General features: G+C 60.6%; 1 protein-coding gene across 8 annotated transcripts in view; it reads right to left on the bottom strand.

The window, feature by feature from the left end:
* Positions 1-720: 720 nt before the first annotated feature.
* AP1B1 (adaptor related protein complex 1 subunit beta 1) overlaps positions 721-22,142 on the bottom strand; it is a 29,451-nt gene continuing 8,029 nt past the window's right edge. For 2 of the 8 annotated variants that reach the window (XM_074294655.1, XM_074294620.1), the window contains 22 exons: positions 16,090-16,153; positions 14,808-14,913; positions 13,436-13,571; positions 12,257-12,502; positions 10,749-10,939; positions 10,167-10,388; positions 9,608-9,728; positions 9,377-9,472; positions 8,530-8,645; positions 8,079-8,244; positions 7,445-7,543; positions 6,633-6,892; positions 6,058-6,259; positions 5,564-5,584; positions 5,103-5,132; positions 4,861-5,004; positions 4,050-4,195; positions 3,363-3,492; positions 3,031-3,115; positions 2,772-2,858; positions 2,480-2,634; positions 721-1,678 (listed from right to left, as the gene is read on the bottom strand). In XM_074294655.1, coding sequence (XP_074150756.1) covers positions 1,604-1,678; positions 2,480-2,634; positions 2,772-2,858; positions 3,031-3,115; positions 3,363-3,492; positions 4,050-4,195; positions 4,861-5,004; positions 5,103-5,132; positions 5,564-5,584; positions 6,058-6,259; positions 6,633-6,892; positions 7,445-7,543; positions 8,079-8,244; positions 8,530-8,645; positions 9,377-9,472; positions 9,608-9,728; positions 10,167-10,388; positions 10,749-10,939; positions 12,257-12,502; positions 13,436-13,571; positions 14,808-14,913; positions 16,090-16,126 — 2,871 coding nt within the window. In that variant the 5' untranslated portion in view covers positions 16,127-16,153 and the 3' untranslated portion in view covers positions 721-1,603. Of the gene's footprint in view, positions 1,679-2,479; positions 2,635-2,771; positions 2,859-3,030; positions 3,116-3,362; positions 3,493-4,049; positions 4,196-4,860; positions 5,005-5,102; positions 5,133-5,563; positions 5,585-6,045; positions 6,260-6,632; positions 6,893-7,444; positions 7,544-8,078; positions 8,245-8,529; positions 8,646-9,376; positions 9,473-9,607; positions 9,729-10,166; positions 10,389-10,748; positions 10,940-12,256; positions 12,503-13,435; positions 13,572-14,807; positions 14,914-16,089; positions 16,154-22,142 lie in introns of all 8 variants that reach the window. The other 6 variants (XM_074294664.1, XM_074294628.1, XM_074294674.1 and 3 more) reach the window with 3 other exon arrangements.

Here is a 22,142-nt window from a genome sequence, read left to right as displayed (position 1 = left end):
CACCCCCGGCCTACAGTATCCCCCTCCTGGGCACTTGGAAGTCAATGGGCCGCACTGAGACGTGACCAGACCGAAAGCTTTGGGCAAATCCCTTTGGCGGTGGCGTGGGAAGGGCCTGGGATGTCATGGTGTGAATAGAGAGGGCCAGTCTGCCAAGTGCTGGGCCACGGGGGGGAGGGGGAGTCCTGGGCAAAGCCAGGCTTGGAGGGTGGATGTGGCAGAGCCCAGCAGCCCTGAAGCCCAGAGGAAGCGGGACCCTGTGTCAGTGAGAACAGGAAGGTCCCCAAGGAAGGGGAGCACCTTAGAGAACTCGAGGTCTCCTAGCTTTGTCTCGTCACAGAGCCAGGCTGGCAGCATGAGAGGTGGCCAACTCATGCCCACAAGGTTAGGGGCACCCCGGGCACGCCAGCTGAAACAGGTCTGACATAGGAGAGCTCCGGCTTCCCCGGGCACTCCCAGGGGCCCGGGGATCCATCCCCTTACGGCCGGGGCTGTGTAGAGGAGGCTTGGCAGGGAACCTGGGCAGCCCACTTTGGGGGTGCGCCACCCAAGGAACCTGCTGGACAGAGCTGATGACGTGGAGCCAGGAAAGGGGGAAGGAGGGGCTTCCAGGGCCACCGGGAAGAGGAGGGTGTGGGGGTGCAGAGTCCACGGGATGTAGCCAAGGCTCCTGGCACCCACCAAGCCCTGGGGGGAGGACAGACTCCTCCAGACACACAGTGATGAAGACGTCACTTTTATTGTTTCTCTCTTTCTGAAAACACGAGTAAACATACAATATATATACCTCTTATTTATATATATTAGATACATTTACTGCAAGGGCTGGAGAGCACACCCACCCTTTGGGGAGAATTTAGCTCAACTGTCTTTATTGGGGGGGGATCAGGGAGAAAAAATTAGTGTCACTGGATGCCCAAAGCGATAATTCTTTATTAACAAACAGCAGGACCCCCCCCCCAATCCCGGCTCCAGTGGGAGCCACTGGCCAAGCTCACGACCCAAGTGAGCAGAGCCCGGCCCTGCTCCCCAAACCCGCACAAGCCCACTCCGGGCCCAGGGGGAGCCTGGGAGGGCACAGGCGGCCCCCATGGGGAGAAGGTAGACGGCTGCTGCAGCTCCCCATGGGGGCTCCTCGAGTACCCGGGGTGGGATCTGAGGAAGGCAAGAGAGGAGGAGGGGTCAAACGGCAGTCTGAGTGCCGGGCTGCTAGGGTCCCCCAAGGCCCCCCCAAGGCCCAGGCAGATGGACCACCAAAGCCCACGTGGGAGGGGGGACACGGTGTGGGTGGCTGCCACCCTCTGCCGCTGCCCCCAGGGAAGCAGGAGCCCCCTCTGAACAACAGAACACCGGCTGGCTGATGGGGCCAGGATGTCTCCCAGGTCGTCCCAGGGAGAGTCTGGGCCTGGCCAGGGAGAGCAGTGGTCCCGCCCCGAGTCCCCCCAGGTTCATCCAGGGGGAGTCCCACCCTCTCACCCTGGGCCCCACGCCGTTCCCTGGGAAGCTTGAGCAGAACTAGCATCTGGGCTCCCCACGGGTGGCTCTTGGGGGGGCCCTGGCCCTGGGGGAGGAGGGCTGGGAGGGGCAGGGGAAGGGAGGGCCGTCAGTTCTTGAGGATCGTTTCATAGGCCTGGTAGACATGCTGAGACACCTCCGGGGCTCGGCACTTCAGGGACAGCTGCAGGGGAGAAGACACAAAGGGGCTGCTGGGGATGGATCGCCCCTGGGCCCAGGCTGGGCTGCTGCAGATGTGCCACACACGACACGGGAGGCGGGCGCTCCAGCCTCCTCCGCCTCGCTGGCCCAGGGACCCAAATATACCTCAGCCCCCACACCTGCTGCCGGCTCCCGCTCCTCGCCAGGGACAGGAGGCATGAGTCACCCGCCTCGGGCTGTCAGGAGCCCATCCCAGGAGGCTTGAAAAAGCTGGGGAGCGGGAGGCGCACAGGGGCAGGCAGCCCTCTTGGGCCTGGCAGGGACGGGCTTGGCGTTACTGGGCCAAGGAAGCGAGAGGGGGCCCTTGCCACCAGCACCGGGCCTTCTCTCAGGGCACGGTGCCCGCCCAGCCTTTCTTCCTGCACAGACTAGGACAAGTCCCTTAACCTTTCAGCCTCAGGTTCCTCATTTGTAAAATGGGTATATTATCAGCTGAGAGTAGTTGCCACCAGTGTCATCACAGACCCAGCAGGAAAGGTCCAAAACCTTGACCTGTATGGGGGCCGGCAGACAGAGGACCGGCATTTGGGGCCCATGGGGAGGCAGATGTGAAGCCGCCAAACATACGGCAGAGGGGGCGCTCACACATGGGGCCGGGTGGTGGTGGGGGCTAGGGCCCTTCCAAAGCAAAGGGAGGAAGAACTTCCTTATCTGGGTTTTTCAGCCTGTTTTCTTCCCAGAACAAATCACTTAAATTCAAGGCAAGTGAGAGGGGGCGGCGGGGGCAAGGCTACGCTACGGGGGCTGGGCTGGGGGGGCTCACCGTGAAGGTGGGGTTGCCGGGCTGGACGCGGAGCTCGGCCAGGACCCAGATGCCGTTGGTGAGCTTCAAGGACTGGTAGAGCATGTCCTGGCCCTCCACGTTCCTCTTGGCAATGGTGAAGATGTTGCTCCCCTGCAGCTTGCTGCTCACGGCCTCTGTATGGGGTGATCCCAGGAAGTGGCCCCATGGGCCTGGGCCCCCTGCATGGTCCCTCAAGCCTTCCCCTTCCCCCATTCCTCTCACCTCCCTGCCCCCCCCATCATGGTCTCCTGCCCCCACGGGTCCCACCTACCTGCATTGAGGGGACAGTCTTTGATCTGGAACTGGGCCTCGTTCTCATTGGGGATGTCTTTCCACGTGGCCAGAAACATCTGCCTCTCTGGGAAGAAAACCAGCCCAGGCCTTGGCTGTGGGGCACGGACTAGGGGGCTCCGGCCTGTGCTCCCCCATCTCCTTCCAGCATCCCTCTCAGAGCCACCCTCCGAGTGACCATGGCCAGCCCTAGACAAGGCTGGTGATGGCCTCTTTGGCAGGTGCGCAGGGACACTCACCCATCTTTCCGTCTTCCACAAAGAGGATGTGCAGCGGATACAAGGTGCTGAAGTAGAAAACATCGATGTTGTTCTTCACGGCCACCTGGGGGTGAGGGAGGGGGTCAGATGCCTGCCGGGACTCGGGGGCCTGTGCCCGCGCCGGCCTGGACTCCCACCGCCAGCCCTGATTCTCAGGAAGGCAATGCACTCGGGGCTTCCCCCTTCCAGCTCCTGGATCTGACACCCGACCGCCCCCAGCCTCCCTTTAGCTGAGAAGCCAAGCGTTGCCAGCCTACGGAGGAAGCCGGCCCCAAGGTGCCGGCCGCCGAGCCAGCCTGGGCCGAGCGTACCTGGAGGTTGTTCAGAGGGTCCATCTTCATGACGGAGCCCACGGTGTTGAGGGGGAGGGAGATCTCCACTGTCTGGTTTGGGCTGAGGGGGGCGTGGACTTGGAGGGGGGCTGCGGGGGCCAGGCCAAAGCTGTGGAGGGGGGCAGAGCTGAGCCCTCTACGGAGTGATCACCAGACCCTCTTTCCCACCTTCTGGCTGGGCTTGATCCTATAGGCCTCAGGAAGAGTCTGTGTTCCCGGCCGCACCCCTCAGCCAGGCCGGGCTGGCCCCAGATCCGCCCAGGGCTGAGGAGGCCCCTCTCCTGAGATTCAATCCTGGGGTACCCCCATCCTCTGAAAGGCTCCCGAGGTCCCGGTGGGCTCGGGGCTGCGGCAGCATGGACGGACAATGGGCTCTCTCCCTACCCCTCTGTTTGGGGGGGGGTGCAGCTCTCCCATGTCTGGCCCCTCTGGGGTGAGTTAGAATCTGGGTGCGAGCCTCTGCCGCTCTGGCTAACAGGGGAGCCTCCAGGCACCACCCAGGGAGAAGAGTTACTAGGAGAGGCTGCTTTGGGCCCCGTGGGCAGAGCTGATTATTAGCCCTGCCCAGCCTGTCCCATTCCACGCCCACCCCATCTGCTGCCCTTGGCCCTCGCGGGCATCTCCTTCCCAAGAGGCCGGCCAGGGCTGCCAGCTCAGGGCTTTTACCTGTTGCGGTTAAACTGGATGGCAAAATCAGACATGACCTGCAGGGCCTTGTTGGTCAGCAGGAGGTCCATGGAGATGGAGCCCACCTGGCGGCTGAAAGTCCCCGAGATCTCCAGGCCTTTGGCTTTCATGGCGGGCAGCCAGACCTAGGAGAGGAGGTTAGCGGCATGGCACGAGGGCCGGGGCTGTCCTATCCTAGGGACCCCGGGGCCTCCGTCTCCTTCTCCTTCTCTGTGGTCTCCACTTCAGCCACAGGAAAGCTCCTGACTTGGGGAGCTGGGCCCATTCTGGGTGGGGGGCCTGGCGAAGCTGGATCTGCACCCCTGTCTCCATGTTGCCCCTCCAGGGCCACCAAGCGCTTCTCTCCCCAGCCTCTGACCAGCGTCTCACGTGGCCTCAGCCACAGCAGCAGCTCAGGAAGTTATCGTCCTGACTAAACCTTGCCCAGCTGACTGGGCGATGCTAAAATCCATGAACAAGTAGCCAACGTGGTCCTTTAAGGCCACGCACGCCCAGGACTGTGGCCCCATCTCACTGCCCTCCCCTGCCCAGTCACCAGGAAGGCTGGTTCATGGGGCTCAAATGGGGTTCAGAGGGCACAGCCAGTGAGCATGTGCTCTGTTGAATCAATGCCAGCAGGAGGGCCTTGACGTGGCACCTTCCTGGCGAGGCCCTTCCCAGAACCACCGAGGCCCTGGGTGGGCAAGGCCCCTGTGTGCTGACGGGCCAGCAGCAAACTGGCCCAGTGCGTGGGTGATGGGCACGGGGCCCTTGTTTCTCTGGGCTGCGGGCATCAGGGCGCACCACTCACCGCTTTTGGAGCCACATAGGAGCCCGACAGAGTCCCCACGCCACCAGCTAGGTCAAAGAGGTCTCCCAAGCCGCCGCCGATGGGGGCGCCCATGTTGGCCGGCATCGTCCCTGTGGGAGGGGCAGCGAAGTTGGCGCCGCCCATCTGGAAAGGAGAGAGCGAGCGTGGGTGAGGGGGGCCAGAGTGGGGACGTTGCCACCGGCCTGGAGAGAGAGGCAGGGGGCTGGAGGCTGGGTACTTACTGCAGGGCTGCCACTCACATCACCTCTAGGCTGCAGAGACAAGAAAGATCCCAGTAACTGGAGAGCCGGGTGGGAACCCCTCCCCCCCCGCCCGGGCCCCAGGGAAGGCTACTGAATGCCCTCCTGCTGGGGGCACGGCCACCTGGGGCCTTCAGAACCAGCTCAGGAAAGGGACGGGAGGGGAGGAGCCAGAGGGACTCCCAGGACTGGGACTGCAGAGCGGCCTCCAGAGAGGGGCCAGCCCCGATGTGGTGTGGCAGGGGTGCCAGGAAGGGCTGCGAGCCGAGGGGCCACGGCGGCAGCAGGAGCCTGGCACGGCCCTTGAAGGGGAGGCCGCTCTGCCACTAGCCCGACACCCATCTCTTCCCCAAGGCTGCCACGGGCCCGCCGGGAGAATGGGGAGCTAGGGTCTACTCTGGGCACCGGGGAGGAGGGAAAGGGCGGAGAAGCCTGCTCCCTACCCCTTCAGATTCGTCCCCCATCTCCAAGCGGACGCAGTAGCCGGGGTGAAGAGGCCAGCCACATGCAGAGAGACAGAGGAGCCACCACAGAGAAAGACACAGACACGACACGGACGGGAGGAGAAAGACAGCAGAGGAGGAGAAAGGTTAGTCACCAGAGACCTGCGCCCGCCCTCAGCCTGGCACCCGATTCCAGCTGGGAGTCCTGCTGCACGAACCTCCAGAGAAAGGTCGTCCCCTCACCCCCCCCACACCGGAGCAGCCCCTCTCTGGCTCCCACCCGGCCTGGCCCGCGGCACGGAAGACAGGTTCTTGGAGCAGCCCTGCTAGGCCTCTTGTGCCAGGCCATGCCCACCCCCACCCCGGCTGCAATCCCTCGCCTCTCCACAGAGCCGTGACCAGGTGCAGATGTGGCCTCGGAGGGCCAAAGGTGGAATAGAGTCTCAGCCCATTCCCCAGAGCCATGAACGATGAGGGGGAGCCCCCTGACATACCAGGCTGTCCAGACCTCCCCCAAGCAGGTCCACGGCCCCCATCTGGACAGGGGCGGTGGTCAGCGGGGGTCCGCTGACGGGGGGTCCCAGGTCCAGGTTGAGCAGGTCGCCGAGGAGATCGCCCTGGGCAGGGATGACGGCTGGCTGCTCGCTGGGGGGTGCGCCCGTGGGGGCGGCCTCCGGGCTCTCGGCACTCTCACTCCTGCCATGGAAGTCATAGGGAAAAGAACCGGTCGGCCTGGGGGGGCTGCCGAATGGCTGCCCCGGCCCCCGCAGCAAGCCCCGCCTTTCTGAGTGAGTGAGCTAGGGAGCCAGCGACCCCAGGAGTGCCGCCCCAAGCCCGGGGCATCGCTGAGAGGCCAGGAGCCCGATCTGCTGCAGGGGCTGAAGCCGCCCCTTTCTCCAGCAGGCACGGAGTCAAGCCTGAGCTGAGCCAGCCCAGAGGAGGAAACCACTGACTGCCCAAGGCTCCTCCCCCGTTCGAGGGCAGCCGGGCGTAACACAGGTCCTTGGATCCCAGGGGAGTGTGTGTGTGTGGGGGCGCTGCCTCCTCCCCCGCAGGGCCAGGTACTCACGAGCCCGTGCGGGGTGGCAGGCTCTTATGCACCACCCCCCGGCTGCCCTCCACAAAGGCGCTGGGGGGCTTGTGGTAGACCGAGGCCAGCGTGCCGATGTAGCAGATGAGCTCGTCGAGCAGCGTGGGCTCAATGAGGTCGGTCTCCTCCGAGATCAGCGGCTTCTCGGCCAGGACCACCTCCTTGGCCGCCACGGGGTCTGTGGACAGCAGGCGCCAGTAGATGTAGCCGCGGTCGCGCAGATCCGGGTTGTCGGAGTCCTTCAGAGAGGAGTGGGGGGCGGGGGAGAGAGGAGGGGTCTGGAGGTCAGAGTGGGGCAGCAGCCAGTGGCCCAAAGCCAGCCTACCAGGCAGGGCCTGAGGCAGAGGAAAACAGAGCAGTGCCCTCGGCCTCTGGCCCGTGGGCCCTCCTCCAGGGGGCATGTGCTTGTGGTCTGCTGTCACACTCACATACTCCCCCTACTCTCATGAGCACACCCCTCCCCCACCCAAAGTGGGGGATGCTGCTGGGCAGACCCCACAGCAGCAGCGACACTTGCATTTTGGGCTCTGTGCCCTGGGCTTGGCTCTTTCGTCCCCCCCCAGGGCCAGGAGCCCCTCATTGACATGTACCTGCCCTTTGGTACACGGGACCCTCCACGGTCACACACACTCTTTCTAGCCACCATGGCTGCCCTGTAGCTCACTGAGGGCAGGAGCCAGGTTTTCTTCTTTACCCATGATCCCTCTGGGCTGAGCCTGTCCAAAGTGCTGGTGGCAGGGCTGGCCGCCGCCCCCCTCCCCCGAGAACCAGGCAGAGGCCCTGGAACGCACCTGGGTGGCCAGGCTGAGGACCTGCTGCACCAGCTCCTGGGTCTCCGTTGGCTTCTTCAGGAAGAGTTTCACAATCGCCGTCAGCAGCTGGAGTTGGACCTGAGGGGGAAAGCACAAGAGCTGGGCACGGGCAGAGGGGGCAGCAGCGGAGCCGGGGCTTCACAGGGCTCCCCCATTCTGCAGCGAAACAGAGCCTCTGGGGGAGAAGGAGGCTGATCTAGGCCTCAGGCTCGGGATCCCAGCCTGGGCCTTGGACGCTGGCCAGCGCAACATGCGCAACAAGCCACGGCTTCCACTCCGATGTCTACCATGGAATGGCTGCCCAAAGGCCTCGTCTGAGACCGGCTTCCCTGCAGGGCGACCCCCCTGCCTCAAGGGCCACAGATGCCACCTGGCCGCCATGGGCTAGAGGGCAAGTGGGAGCCCGGCCTCCTCTCCCTCCATGAGACTGGGGCTGCCCAATGATATCAGCATGGATCAGACTGGAACCCAGGGCATTGCCCCCCCCACCTGAAAGCACCCCTAAGTTCTTCTCAGGCTTCTTGGGGAGATCTGGGCGGGGAAGGGGAGGGCAGAGGGCTGCCCACTCCCGGGGCCCACCACCACTGCCCACCTGGGCCCCGCGGGCCCTCACCTGTGTGCTCTCATCGTGGAAGCCCTCCAGGAAGCTCTCCAGGAGCTCGTCGGCGTTGTCGATGCGTTCGGCGTACTCGCCCACAATCCAGATCATGGCCGCTCGCGCCTCGGGCTCATCCAAGGAGTCCAGGTTCTCGCACAGGGTGGCGATCACACTCTCATACCTGAGGCCGAGGGAGAGCGGGGTCAGCAGCCGGACGAGAAGGGTCACTGGGGATCATCCCCCCCACATTCTTCACATCGGTCCTGGGGGGGAAACTGAGGCCCGGCTCAGAGGCCCTGGGCACCCCTCCCACGCCGATGCAGAGAACAGGAAAGAGCAGGACCCCAGGCAGCTTGGCACCTGGCACGCAGGGGCAGGGGAGAAGCAGAGATGGGAAGGCAAGCGCTGGTCTGCCCAGATGCCCAGGGCTTTGCCCCACAGTAGGTGGTCCTACAGGGGCACGTACTTATTGGGGTACTTGCGGAAGATGTCCTTGATCACCACAATGGCCTCCTGCACCACGTAGTTGACCTTGGTCTGGATCAGGTCCAGCAGCGTGCTCACACAGCGCTCGGCAGATTGCTGCAAGGGGTCAGGGGTCAGGGGTCAGGGGAGGACGGCACCCAAGGCTCCTCTTAGCGCTTGGAAGGGTTCTCACCAAGCCCCCCACTGTCAGGAGAAAGCCGCGGGGATCTCCCCTGATAACAGACAATGGGGGAGTAGCTCACGTGAAGTCACAGGCTCTGACCTTGTACCTTTGTGTGGCCAAAACTGGCCCCTGGGCACGGAAACCCAGGCCATGCTTGAAGTGGGGGAGGGGAAGCAGCAGGGGCCCTTGCAGGCTACAGCCAGAGGGGACAGCCAGACACTAGGACAGGGCAGGGTCGGTCACACCCCAGCTCCACCCCTCACTGCTGCCTGCCTGAGACCTTGGGGCTCAGTCTCCCTACAGTCCCTCATTCAGGACAAGGACGCCCAAGGCCCAGATGACCTGTGAGCATGCTTTCGGCCTACAAGGAAACTGGCCCGAGGGTCCCCCCCCCCCCCTTGCAGGCCCGCCACAGAGAGCAAGTGCTCTGGCTGCCAGGCCAGCCCGGCCTGGGCTCCCGCAGAGCAGCCGCTCAGTGCCAGTGACCCCGGGGGTCTGGCTCCTCTACCCCGAGCACCACACCTTTCCTCAAATCCCGTGACCCCAAAGGAGCTGGCAGAGAGACGAGCCGCCCAGGGATGGGTGCACTCTCCTGCTCTGATCTCCTGCTGGGGCCCCCAAGGATCTTGTCTGGGACTTCTGGGGGTGCTCCCGGAACGCTCACCTCCACCTTGATGGCGCAGCGGCCGATGGCGCGGACGGCTTTGCGCACAAAGTCCACGTCCACCTCGGTGGCGTACTCCTTCAGCTCCGCCAACACCTGCCACGGGAACACGGGGTGAGACTCGGGACTAGCCCTTGGTGGGGGAAGGGGCGGGCTGCCCGCCATGATAAGATGGGGGCCCAGGAGGGGCTGGGGGAGGGGCTTCCCGGGAGTGGTGCCCAAGGTCAGCACCTGAGCGATGTTGGCTTGGGAGGCCAGGCGGATCATGATGTCCAGTTTCTCCAACTTCACGTAGATGGGATCGTTGTACTTGACGAAAAAGACCTTCATCTCGTGTTTTAAGATCTCAGGCCTAGAAGGGAGAAAAGCCGGCTCGCACCTAAGGCAATTCTAAGTCTCAAGAAAGCAAGGCCGAGGCCGGCAAGTGGAGCCCACCATTCTCCTGGGGCCTCCTGAACAAACAAGAGCCGTGGCGCCCCCCCCTTTCACAGGGCCTACGAATGACTTCTGCCCCACAAAGCACCAGCGCAGCAGGGCGGCTGGCACAAGGCCCGAGGCACAGAGGGGGCAGCAACGACGGCCCGCTGCCTGGTCCTGATCGCTTCCGTGGCCAGGGGGACCCTCAGACCTGCCTTCGTGTTCCCCAAGCCCAAGCAGAAGGCTGTGCAGCCCATCCAGAGGCAGCTCCCAGGTCCTCAGTGTGGGGGGCGTGCAGAGGGGCTTCATTAAAGCAGCTGGGAGCGGGCGCCGGCCTCCCCGCCCCGCCCCCCCTGCACGGGGCAGCGGTCACCTTTTCTGCACGATGAGGTTGATGTTGCGCAGGGCCACGTACTGCAGCTCGGGCTCGGCCGACAGCAGGGTGACCAGGGGAGGGGCCAGCTTCTTGAGGAGGGTGCTGTAGTAGTCCAGGTCCTTGGAGAGCATCTCCATGAACTTCATCAGCACCTTCACTGCTGACAGCACCACGGCGGAGTTGGCGTGGGAGAGTCGGGGGGTCACACGCTCGCAGATGCTGAGGAGAAACCGCGTCCCCCATTCGCAGCAAACAAAAGAGAGGGTGACCAAAGAGGGGGCTGGGATCTGCCACTGCATCCCAGAATGCATTTGGGGGCCAGGCAGGCCAGTCCTCAGGCTACAGTTTGTTAGGCAAGGGAGATGTGCAGCCCCCTCACCACTGACTCGGGGGCCGGGGCCCTTGGCCACTGGCAGCGGGAGCCGTGCCTCCTCTGGGTCAGGACTGACCTCCAAGCACTTACGGCAGAGAAAGGAAGCAAGCGGGCCCCACAGAGGCCTCCAAGTCTGGGCCTTTGGACTGGGGGCTGGGAAGCTCCCGCCCAAGTGTCCCGAGACCTCCGCCCCGTCAGAAGCTCACCTCTGGGCCTCCCGGTCGTCCTTGGGCATGTAGTTAGCCAGGCAGTCCAGGATGAAGATCTGCCCCCACTCTGTGCACTCGTTCAGGGCCGTCAGCAGCTTGTTGATCGACTGTGGGTTCAGGTCCAGGAGGTTGCTGCTGGGGTGAGACTCGGCTATCTCCGAGAGGGCAGCCACGGCGTTGGCCACCACCTGCGGGGAGACCGGGAGGTCAGGCTCCTGGTCCTGAGCCCCAAAGCCGTGAAGCACAGGCCCAGGCCAGGACGACGCTCCTCCAGCACGCACATTGAGGTCTTAACTGTCCCTTGCGCCCCCTCCCCCATTCCTGCCGGCTCCCATGGAACCGTTTCCCTGCAGCTGTTTCAGACTTGCTGCCGGCCTGGCTGAGACCCGTGGGCCTGCGACAGCTCTTTCATCTGCAAAACGGGCCCGGACCTCCATGTGTCAGCTAAGCCCTGGGGATAACGACGGGGGCGCCTTTGGGATGTGATGCTCCCCTCGAGCAGCGGAGAAGCAAAAGGGCCCGCGCTCAGACATCAGGGCCTGCCCTGCAAAGGCCCACTTCTTGAGGAGGACAGAGAGAGCTTCAGAGTCCTGGCCTCCAGAGGGGAGGACGCCGAGAGGCCAGTGGAACCTCGGCCCCCAGGCTTGGGCCCTCTGTCTGGCAGAGGCTGGGGGACGTCACAACTGCCTCCCCGGGACCCGGGGCAGAGGCCGCTTTGTCCGTCCTCTGGCTGCCTCTGGGGCCATGGCACACGGGAAGCAGACACTGGGTACAGACGCCTCGAGGGGCACATGTTCTGGCAGAGAGAAGCTGAGGGACCCCTAGAGGCGCCCACCCTGGCAGAATGGGGCTCAGAACCAAGAGCTGGCTGCTGAGAGAAATCATGATGGTGCAGGGAGGGGCACCCGGGGTCTGGAACCAGAAAAACCACCTTTTAATACTGGCTCCTTCACCCTCTGGGCAGCACTGGGGGCTGCCTCTTCCCCCCTGGGAGCCTCAGTTTCCTCATCCGTCACCTGGGCTTATTCTGGTCCTGCCTGCCTCAGGGAGCGGCTGGGAGGAAGGAGCCCTGTCAACAAGCTGGGGGGGGGTCACCCCGCATCCTCTGGAGTCTGTTCCAAAGCCTGCTTGTACTCTCTGTGTCTCTGTCTCTCACACACACACACACAAAATCATGACCCCCTGCCAGGGGAGGCGTCTCATCTTTATAGCCAGGCTGCTGGAAGGAAGCTCCACACCAGGACTTCCTTTACTAAAAGAACCAAGATCTGGACACAAGCAGGTCCCATTGCTCCAAATGGCTCCAGTAGATTCCCCCAAACACAGAGGGAACCGTGGCTGGGAAAGAACAGCCTGTGTCCTGTGAGCAGCTCGGCAAGGGTGTGGGGACAGGTCGGGACAGGCTCCAGGAAGTCACCTGAGCTCGACCTTGAGGCAGAAAGGCTGGGGAGCCTGGGCTGGGGGAGGGGGGGGAACCTGGGCTCAGGGCCAGGGAGCTGGCTCACCATAGGGTTGGAGTCTGAGATGAGGTCCTTCAGGGTGTCTAGGAAGCCCTGGTCCTCCACCAGCTGGGCGTTGATGTCATGCAGCTTGGCCACGCACACGGCGGCCGTCTTGCGCACGTAAGGGTCCTCGTCCTTCAGGCACTTGCGGAGAGGCTCACACAGATACTCCGTAATCTTGTCCACTCGGATGCAGCCCATGGTCCGCACGGCCAGGGCCCGGATCAGGGGGTTGGGGTCCTCGCAGTCCTGAAGGGTTAAACGCAGGGGCCTGTCTCATTCCCAAATTCCCCAGAGGTTCCGGAGCCCAAGCTGACAGCACCAAGCTTACTGGCCTCAGAGCCAGATGCCAAGGGCAAGCGATTTAATCTTTCTTAGCTGGTGTTCCAGAATGATCCTGGGGGGGCCCCGTATCCATAGGAAGCCACCATGTAGGGAGAAAAGCAATGAGGAGAGAGAGAGGAGATGGAGGGGGGGAGGGAGAGAGAAGGAGAGAGAGACAGAGAGAGGAGAGAAAGAGAGACAGAGAAAGACAGAGGGGGGGAGGGGAGAGGGAGATCACGCCCCTTAAGATTCCTGCTGAGGATGATTTCAGAAAGGCCTGGAGAGACTTAGACGAACTGATGCTAAATGAAGTGAGTAGAACCAGAGAACACTGGGCAGAACACCATGATTATGGGATGATCTACTGTGACGGACGCGGCTCTTCTCAACAATGAGGTGATTCAGGCCCGTTCCAGTGACCGTGTGACCGTCTGCACCACACAGCACAGGATTTTCAGTTTCCCTTTTTCCTGAGGCTGGGGTTAAGTGACTTGCCCAGGGTCCCACAGCCGGGAAGTGTTAAGTGTTCTGACTTTAGGACTGGTGCTCTGTCCCCTGCGCCCCCTAGCTGTCCCTATAGTTTCACTTTTTTGTTGTTTGTTTTCTTTCTCATTTCCCCCCTTCTTGACCTGGTTTTCTTGCCCAGCCTGCGGACTGCAGAAATCTGTACAGAAGACGTGCACATGTTTAACCCATACTGGATCACTCGCTGTCTAGATGGAAGGAGGGAGAAGAACATGCTCTCTCCGCGTGTATTTGGAAAATATAAAACTATTATTAAAAAAAAAAAAAAAAAACTTCCTGCTGAAACACGCTGGGAGCAGCATGGGGGGGAGGGGTGCCCCGGGTCCCGCTCACCTTCACAAAGGTGTTGACGGCCATGATGGCCATGTCCGGCTGGCTTTTGGCATAATTCATCAGGTACAGGTACACCAGCTTCTTCAGCTCGAGGTTGTCGGTCTGCATACAGTTCACCACGTCGGGGAAGAGGGCGCTGGGGAACAAAACCAATCAGTGGGTCCCGGCTCGGGCCTTCCGGGGAGGAAGATGGAAAGGAGGGAGGGGCTCCCCTGTCCTTGGCTACCAGACTTCCGAGCGGCCCGGGGGTGCGAGGGCCTTTCTGTGAACAAATCCCTTCTATCCTGGACAGAACCTGAGCAAGGGTCCTGCAGGACTCCCCATGTTCCTCTCCTGGGCACACAGCCTCAGCACGGGACGCTGCCTTGTCCCTGCGCCCTCTGGGTCACACTTCAGAACCTGGTTTCAAACTGGCCCCGGGGGAGCTCAGTGTTCTGTGGGGGGCCCAGCTTCAGCCTCCCTTTCACCTCCCTCAGATTCTTAAGGCAAACCCAGAGAAAGGCAGGGAAAGCCTCTGAAGGGCTGAGGAGGGGCACGGGCCAGGGCTGGGGCAGACAGAGCACCCGCCACCCCGAGGGAGAAAAGCCGGAGGCCGAAGGAGCAGCTGAAGAGCTCGACTCCTGAGCAGAGCAGCTCGTGTAAACCAGACTAGCAGAGGGGGAGGGGAGGGGACGCTGGCGCTGCTGCTCCAGAAGCACCCCATTTGGAAAGCAGTCCGGCAGAGCCAGCTCTCCTGGGGACAAGGGGGCCGAGGGCTCGGGGAGGAGACCTGCTCCCCTGTGGGGCGACAGCCTCGGCAGCCTCCAGGGACACTGGGCCAGCGCTGGCTCCCAGGGAAGAGGGGGAAGCGTGTGCGTGTGTACGGCCCCGCCTGTGTTAGCAGGTCATTCCATCCGTCATGTGACTGCTACCAGGATTTCTTGGCCAGGGGTCTGAGAACTTGTTTTTTTAAGATACTTTGATAATCCTATTTCAAGGGGATGGGTTTCTTTTGTAACCTGATGTTTATTTTATCCCCTTAAAAACAGGAGTCTGAGCAGGGGATCCCGACACAAGGAAAGGGAAGCAGTCCTGCCCCAGGAGAATCCTCAGTGGGACCCAGGTGCTGCCCTCGGGGGACTTAAGGTCCGGCAGGCTGTGCCACAGACGGCCCTGACGAGGCCAGACCAGAGGAGGAGTGACCCTGCTCCAGAAGGGACGGCTGAGGGCACCGCAGCCGGAGTCTGGGCTGAGGCTGCTGCAGAGGCCCTTCTAAAGCGGCTGTTTTGGTTCTGGGAACAAATCCCCTTTCTCCTGGATAGAACCCAAGAAGAGGCCCTGCCCGTCTCCCTCAGTACAGGGCGCTGAGGCATCCCCGGGGGCTCTCTCCCACCTGACATCTTTGCCCACGGTCATGGACGCAATCACTTTCTTCACAGCCTCCTTCTTCTTTTCCTTCTTGTCACTATTGAGTTCTGCCTTCAGCTCAAAGATCTCCCCTGGAAAAGAGCGGGTGACGGTCAAGCCAGAGCACAAGTTTGGGATGGCTCGGGGAGGGAGAGCCGGAGGAACTTCCCATGAGCCTGGCAGAGGGAGACCGGATTACCACCCCCAGAGAGTCCTGCTCTAGAGGGGGGAGCCGAGGCAGAAAAAAGCCTGAGGGACGTTCGGGCTCATTGAGGGCCAACTGAGCCTGGGTCAGGCCGACCTCGAGCAATCCCAGCCCCTGGGCCTTTCCTGGAATATCTCCTGAAAGTGCCTGGTCAGGCTTTCACTTCCTGATCCACGTCCGGCTGTTTTGTGCTGAACATGGGAATCCACGCCCTGACCCCCAAAGGAATGGGGAAGTAGTGGGGACTGGGACTCCTGGTTTCTCCTCTGAGCACAACCACCCTAGGGCTGGGGGACAACCAGGGCTGTTGTGCCTCAGTTTCCCTTTCATACCCTGAGACCTCCCCCTTTCTCTGTGCTGAGCCCTTCAAGAGGGATACTATGGAGGTGAAAGGCAGCTCTCTGGTGGGAGGGGGCCCCCACAGGTCATCTCCCCCATCCCCCAAAGTTCCTGGCTAGCAGGCTTAGGAGACAGAGGGTAGCCAATAACAAAAGGGGAAGCAGAAAGCATCTGGGGGCCAGGCTGACCCAGGAAATGGGAGGTGTCTCGAGGCTGAAATACAACAAATGGGTTAACAACCCCCCTGGGGCTCAGCTGGCAAAGTAGCTCAGCCAGGAAGGAACAGGGTGGGCCGGGCTAGTCTTTCCCGGGAGCTAGGCTGCTGCTGCTTCCTGCACCCTCAGCCTTCTCTCCCTTTCCCATAACCCCCATGGCCCCAGAAGGTTCTGAGGCAAGTGGCCCAGGCTGCTTCCTCACAGTCACGCTGGGCTGCCTATGTCCCTGACAGCTGATGGGGTCAAAGGGGAATCTGTCAGACAGCCACGTGACCAGAAGGGAGCCTCCCTTTCCTCCCATGCTCGGCACAGGCCTTGGTACATCAGACTCGGCAGGAGGGAGGAAGGACCAGACTGAGATCCCTGAGGCCGGTGTCCATGAAGGAATCACTCCTCCAGGCCATCATCTCCACCAGCTTCTGCCGCCTCCGTCTTCAGGGGATCACTCCTCCCGCCCCCCATAACCCACAGGGAGTAGTCAGGCTAGGCCCAGGCCCCCGGGGCCGTACCTTTCTTGGTGGTGGTGAAATACTTGGAGTCGGTCATTTTGGTCCCTTGATTGGTGGCAGAGCTCTGCAAGGACAAGGAAGAACAAGAAAGGTGTCATCTCCAAGAACCTGTCAGGGAGGCCATGAGAGAGCAGGGAAGACATTGGGGCGCAGAACTTTGGAAACAGGGGGCCTGGGGAGGCCCGGACGCCTGCCTGGGCCAAAGCAGTGGGAGTAGGTCTTGGCCTGGCAGGCCCCAGGGAGCGCGCAGTGCCCCCCACAGTGCTGCCCACGCACTCTGCTCAGGGGCCAGAGGCCCGGCTGCCACCAACAGCTCGAGTTGGGGACGGTGCCAGGGCCTCCTGCCTGGGTGGAGAGGGCGCTGGCCTAGACACTAGCTATGCAATCTTGGATGAAGCCTTTAACCTTTCTGAACTTGCATCTCCTCATCTGTAAAGTGGGTGGGGGCTGGATTCAAGGCCGCTAAGGGTCCTCCCAGCTCTAAGCCCAGGAGCCTATGATCCTAATTGGACAGACAGAAGAGCGTTAGCGCTGACACAGGGCCGCCGGTGAGGAGGCTCTCTGATAAGGAGACTGGGCCCTGCAGCCTCCGACTGGTCCTCAGGGAACAAAGGAGCAAAGATGGCCTGGAAGCATCCCCAAGTTCTTTCAAGCCACTGCTTCCTGACCAGGAGGTTTGGGTTCGAGAATGATGGAGAGGAGATGTCATGTCACAGGGCTTCAGAGGAGGCTCCTTCTCCTCCGCTCTATGAGGAGGGACAGGAGGAAGCACCTGCTCCAAGCTGAACAACATGCACACTGGGTACGGGGGAGAAAGCACCTGCCTACTTCATGTCACAAAGAAAAAAGTGACTTCTGTTTTATTCTGCAAAACGAAACAGGAACGTGGCGTTTCCCTGATGCAAGTGCAGAGAAACACGGAACAGGGCACGAGGCAGCAGGGAAGAGGCAGCTTTGGGCTCTGAAAGGTCAGCGGGCATGAGGCACCAATGGGCCTTAGAACCAAGTGGGGGTTGGGAGGACTCGGGGAGGCCAACCTTTGCTCCCCTCCAGCCTCCGCTCAAGGCCCCAGCAGCCCCTTCTTTCTCTGGCCAAGTCTACCCAAGGCTTCCTTTTGCCCTTATTGTGGAGCACAGGAAGGCTCCCTTCCCACCTGACAGCCCTTCAAATACCTGAAGACGGCTGAGCTGACCCTCACCCTTCAGCCCACTTCTGTCTTCCTTCCTCAGACCTTTGCTGTCCAGCTGTGAGCCACCTACATTCATGTTTGCTTCTGATATGAGCTGTTTTTTCCTGAGTTCAAACTTGGCCTCAGACCCTGGGTGAGCCTGGGTACTTCACTAGTCTTGCCTCAGTTTTCTGATCTGTAAAATGAGCTAGAGAAGGACATGGCAAGTCCCTCCAGGATCTCTGCCAAGAAAACCCACCAAAGAGGGGGACATGACTGGAACGACAACAAGCCCCGCTTCTGGGGCCTCCCACTGCAGTTGGGTTGGCCTTCCTTGAGTCCCAACCCCGACCCCTCACAAAACTTAGGGTTTATGGTCCCAGTCGGGTAAACTGGCCTCTCACACTTCGCTCCTAAAAGCCCCCCAGACTTTCCTACTCTCCTGCAGGTGAGCAGAGCCTCCCGTTCTGGCCATCGCCGCCCAGGGGTCTGGCAGGAGCCTCAAAGGCTCTAGAACCCAGGGCTTTGCTGGGGATCGGGGCCTGGGCCCAGGACAGGAACTCTCTAGAAGAGGAAATTCCCTGTTATGCAGATCCTGGTCATGTGATCAGCTCAAAGCCCAGCCCAAAGCAGATGGGTGGGATTCACCAGCCCCCAAAGGGAAGCCAGACCAGATTAAAATGGAATTGGGCAATGATTTACAAAACAAAGAAAAAGACACTATCACACAGATGGTGAGAGCTTGTGGCTTCCCAAGTCAATATGTCTCCCCCTCCCCCAGCCATTCATCTCCTGTTGGGTCCGACACCATTGGTCTGGGGCGCTCAGCCAGGCCCTGGTGCAGATCTCCTTCTGCCGCCGTGCCCCTCTACCAGGTCACTGGCGTCCGCTCTGTGACCCCTCGGGGCGTGGTTTGCCATTTCCCTCTTCAGCTCACTTGACAGATGAGAAAACTGAGGCGAAGAGGGTTGTGACCTGCCCCGAGTCCTGAACTAGAAGGTGCAGAGGCTGGACTTGAATCCAGCCCTTCCTGCCTCCAAGCCAGCTGCGCTCGCCACTGTGCCAGATCACAGGCCCTAGAGCCGACCACTCTGTGTCACGGTTCCTCAGCATCTCCCGCTCCGGCTGGGTCAGCGCAGCCCTGTGTTTAATGGAAGCAGGAGCGTCAGGCTGGGCTGGGCTAGAAGGGCCATGGCCGGTACCGAGACGCCATTTTTGGAAGGCTTCTAGAAGGGTTTATCCCTGCGATAAACAGGTCCAGAGGAACACATGAGGAAATGAAACAAGCCCTGCCAAGGTCACTCTGCACGGCTGAAGCTGGAAGGAAACACAAACTCTGGATGTGTCTAAGCTCCAGTTACCATAGGAACAGACAGTCTCAGGGAGACCTTAGAGGCCGCCGGGTCCAACCCCCTCTTTTTGCGGAGAAATGAGATGAGCGCCCCAAGTCCCGCGGCTAAGGCAGAGCTGAGGCTGGAATCCAGCCGGGCTTCACGAGGTCCAAAGCTGGACCCTGATGAGAGAGGGGCAAAAGCCTCTGAGGAGCCAACTTCTCCAGGGAGAAAACGTCGCCTTCCCTCATCCGCAAAGAACACTGGGCTTTTCTGGATCCACGTCTCCTTTAGAACCTCCCTCTTGGTTTTATAACAAATGACTTCACCTGGGGTTGAAAAGATGATGGCACGGGAAGACCCTTGGGAAAAGATGCAGTGCAGAACAAGACGAGGAGAAATCCTCCTAGATTCACCGTGAGGTCTTTCCTGATTCCCCAACCACCATCGGTGCCCCTCTCTCCCCCCATTTATCAATAAAAGCACTTTCAGTTTTACAAGGAACTTTATAAAAGTATCTTATTTTTCTTCACTTTAACTCTAGGAAATAGGAGCATTTATTCCCATTTTACAGAGGAGCAAACCGAGGCTGTGAAGGGTCACACTAGGGAACCTCAGAGCCTGCTTTAAACTCTGGCCTTCTCTTCCAAGCCCAGGACTCCATACATTATGGCATCCCCTATCTGCCTCTGATGTTCTATAAGTACATGTGTCCCCCAATGGAGAGACTGTAAGCCCCTTGAGGACAGGTTCTATTCTCCTTTCTGTCTACCTGAAGCACCTCCGGGCCATCTGATGGGGTCTTCCGGGCTCCAGGCCTCGCAGGCAGGGGATGCCAGGAGCAGGGTTTGAGCTTGGGTAGGGACATGGTGGAAGGATGGAAAGGTGCTCCCTCACCCCCTCCCAGTGGAAGCCCCTGCTGCTCAGGCTCCTAGGTCTGGCTGCCAGATTATTCTGGGCCTTTAATGGTGTTGTGACCCCGACTACAACAGAGGAAAGAGAGGCTCTCCTTGGGGAACATCAGGAGCGACAGGAAAAGGGGCCTGCTCCCCAGTCACCGAGGTCTCTCACGTTGCGACACTTTATTTCTCTGGATCGTGGCCTTCTCGCAGCCGCTAAGCAGCCGTCCCAGAATCGACCTGAGGTCGCCTTATTCCTATTCTGCAGGCGCTTCCCCCATCTCTGCTGCAGAGATCCCAGAGGGAGAAGCTGCAGAAGTCTGATTCCTTTGAAGTCAGATTATGGTCGTTTTTAAAGGGAGAAAGTGACGCCCTTTCTGAAGCCTGTCATGCTGCAGGGAGGAAGTCGGGACACAAGCAGCCTTGAGCCTCAGCCACAAAACCATCCCCTGAATCTGCTCTCTCCACAGAGAATTATTAACCATTTCTATGTTTTTTGGGAGAGATGCATCACGGACGAGCTCAGACTCGGTGCAGGCGCTCTGCTACTTTGGAACCTCAGTTTGCTCATCCTGACAACACTTGGCGTCGCCTAAGAGCAGCGGAGAGAATTTAGGGAACGTGTAAGCTGTGGCCGCTGGGACTGTCGCTGCAGTTTTAGGTGGGGATGTGGCCTGGCCTCCTCACACCAAGAAGGAAGCGTCCCTTTTCCTTCCCAGGAAGAGGAAACCATAAAAGTGAATGTTGGAGGAGAGTTGCCAGATGCCAGAGGAGGCTCTGCTGTCTCCCTGGCACGACTTGGGTTCCACCTGCAGCACCCAGAGGAAGCACGGCCATGCTCCGACAGCCCCTGATGTCTGCCAAGGTTCACGTCAGCTGCCACAGGAGGCTGTGGGCGGCCTCGGGGTGGAGGCTGCCCAGGCTGAGCTGCAGGGCCCATGTGTGTGCGGCGCTGACCAGGCTCACTGCTGCTGAAGGGCAGAACAGCCATAGGGGCCATCTGCTCACATCCTCAATTATTGTGGCCAAATCTAAGTTTTCCCTGAGTCTTGGTAAATGGGGGCCAGGACTGCCTCGCGGGAAAGGTGCGAAACGATCCCAGCAGGAGAAGGCCGCGGCTGCCACCCCCACTGCGGGAGATCCCTCGGCCCACACAGAACATCGTCAGACCAAAGCCTCCTGGTTTCTGTGACCCAATACTGGGACCAGTCAGTGTCTGGCAGGCCCCTCTCCTCTTGTGGAAACAGCGGCCCCTTCCCCAGCTGAGCGTTCCCGCCAGCCCTCCTCTCGTTATTTCTCAGGAGCTAAGGGAGCCTTCGAAAGGGCAGGGGACCGAGGCAGCAGTGTGGGAAATAACAGGACGGAAGGGGCCAGAAAGGGAACAAGAAGTGGGGAAAACATTTTCCCTCCAACTCAAGCAATGCAAGAGGGAGGTGGGGGCTCCAGGGAAATGAGAACCGCAAATCTTTTCTCTCTCACTTTCCTCTCTGATCCAAAGCCCACAAATGGCCAGTTTTATGAGCCAGTCAATGTGATTTTAAATGCTCCCCCCAAGTCGCTGTCTACGGGGCAGTGGGGCCTGGCTGGGTTTGGAAGCACAGGCCCGGTTCTGAGCCCCAGCTTTGTTAATTTACTCTGTTTGGCAAACTGTCTAACCTCAGGTTCCTCAGCTAGATTTAAATTCAAAATTGATCAAGCAAAGGGCATCGCACATGCTCAAAACCAACAAAAAAGCCTGGCGTCCACTGTCATTCTCTCAGGAGGCTTTAGGAAAAAGCTACCCACCCTGTGTGTGCCCCTGGCTCAAGGTCAGGAACGGGGCGTGCAACGTGGGCCCTTTCTGACCTCCCGCCTCTTGAGAAGCCAGCCGTGGATGACGTAGCCTGACATGAAAGGGCTTCAAAGACCACCCTCTTACCTCTTCAGGGGAAGGGGGCCCCACAATGAGCTAGAAGGCCTCCAAGGCCCTGTCACCCTGGAAAAGCACCTAGTAAGTGCTCACTATGCCCTTAATAAGCACTCAAGGACAATCAATCCACGGTGCCCCCTGATGGTTGAAGCTTGCTTGTGCCCCATGAGGCTGGCAGCTCCAGGAGGGCAGAGCTGCCCAGGGCTTAGCACAGTACCTGATCTCCCTTCACACACTCCTGGCCCAAAGGCCCCAGGGAGGCATGACGGCTGCAGGGTTTTCCCTTCCAAAAGGAGGCTAAGAAAACTGAAATGGGACTTTACCAGGGTTTCAAACCACAGGAAGCAGAGCGAGGACTCTGGGATGGATGCCAGGAGAAGGGGCAATGAGAGGAGGCTCTCGTCTAATGTGCCCCCTGACAGTGGATGCTGCTGAAGCTCTCTGCTGGAGAGAAAACATTAGCAACAGGGCAGTGCCCGCAGGGGCGAATGTGCGGGGGTAGTTCCCCAAAGAGCGGTTAGGAGGGAAGTTATTTGTCACAACATCCGAAAACTCAGTCAGATGACAAGCGCCAGTCTGGCAGCCATTAATGCAGAAGTACACAGCGGGCACCAGGGCAACCTGCTGAACAAACGGACGGCAGGAGAGGCTGCCGAGAGGAGAAGTGTGAGGGGAGCCAAGCAGGCAGGATTCTGGCCATTCCAAACCGGGCTGCCAACCTATGCCCAGGGATGGGTACGGGAGAC

This window comes from Sminthopsis crassicaudata, chromosome 1 (genome assembly GCF_048593235.1).
Source record: "Sminthopsis crassicaudata isolate SCR6 chromosome 1, ASM4859323v1, whole genome shotgun sequence".
In the NCBI taxonomy this organism is placed as follows: domain Eukaryota; kingdom Metazoa; phylum Chordata; class Mammalia; order Dasyuromorphia; family Dasyuridae; genus Sminthopsis; species Sminthopsis crassicaudata.
Note: the sequence above shows the minus strand (reverse complement) of the source record. Positions and strands in the feature narration are given on the sequence as shown.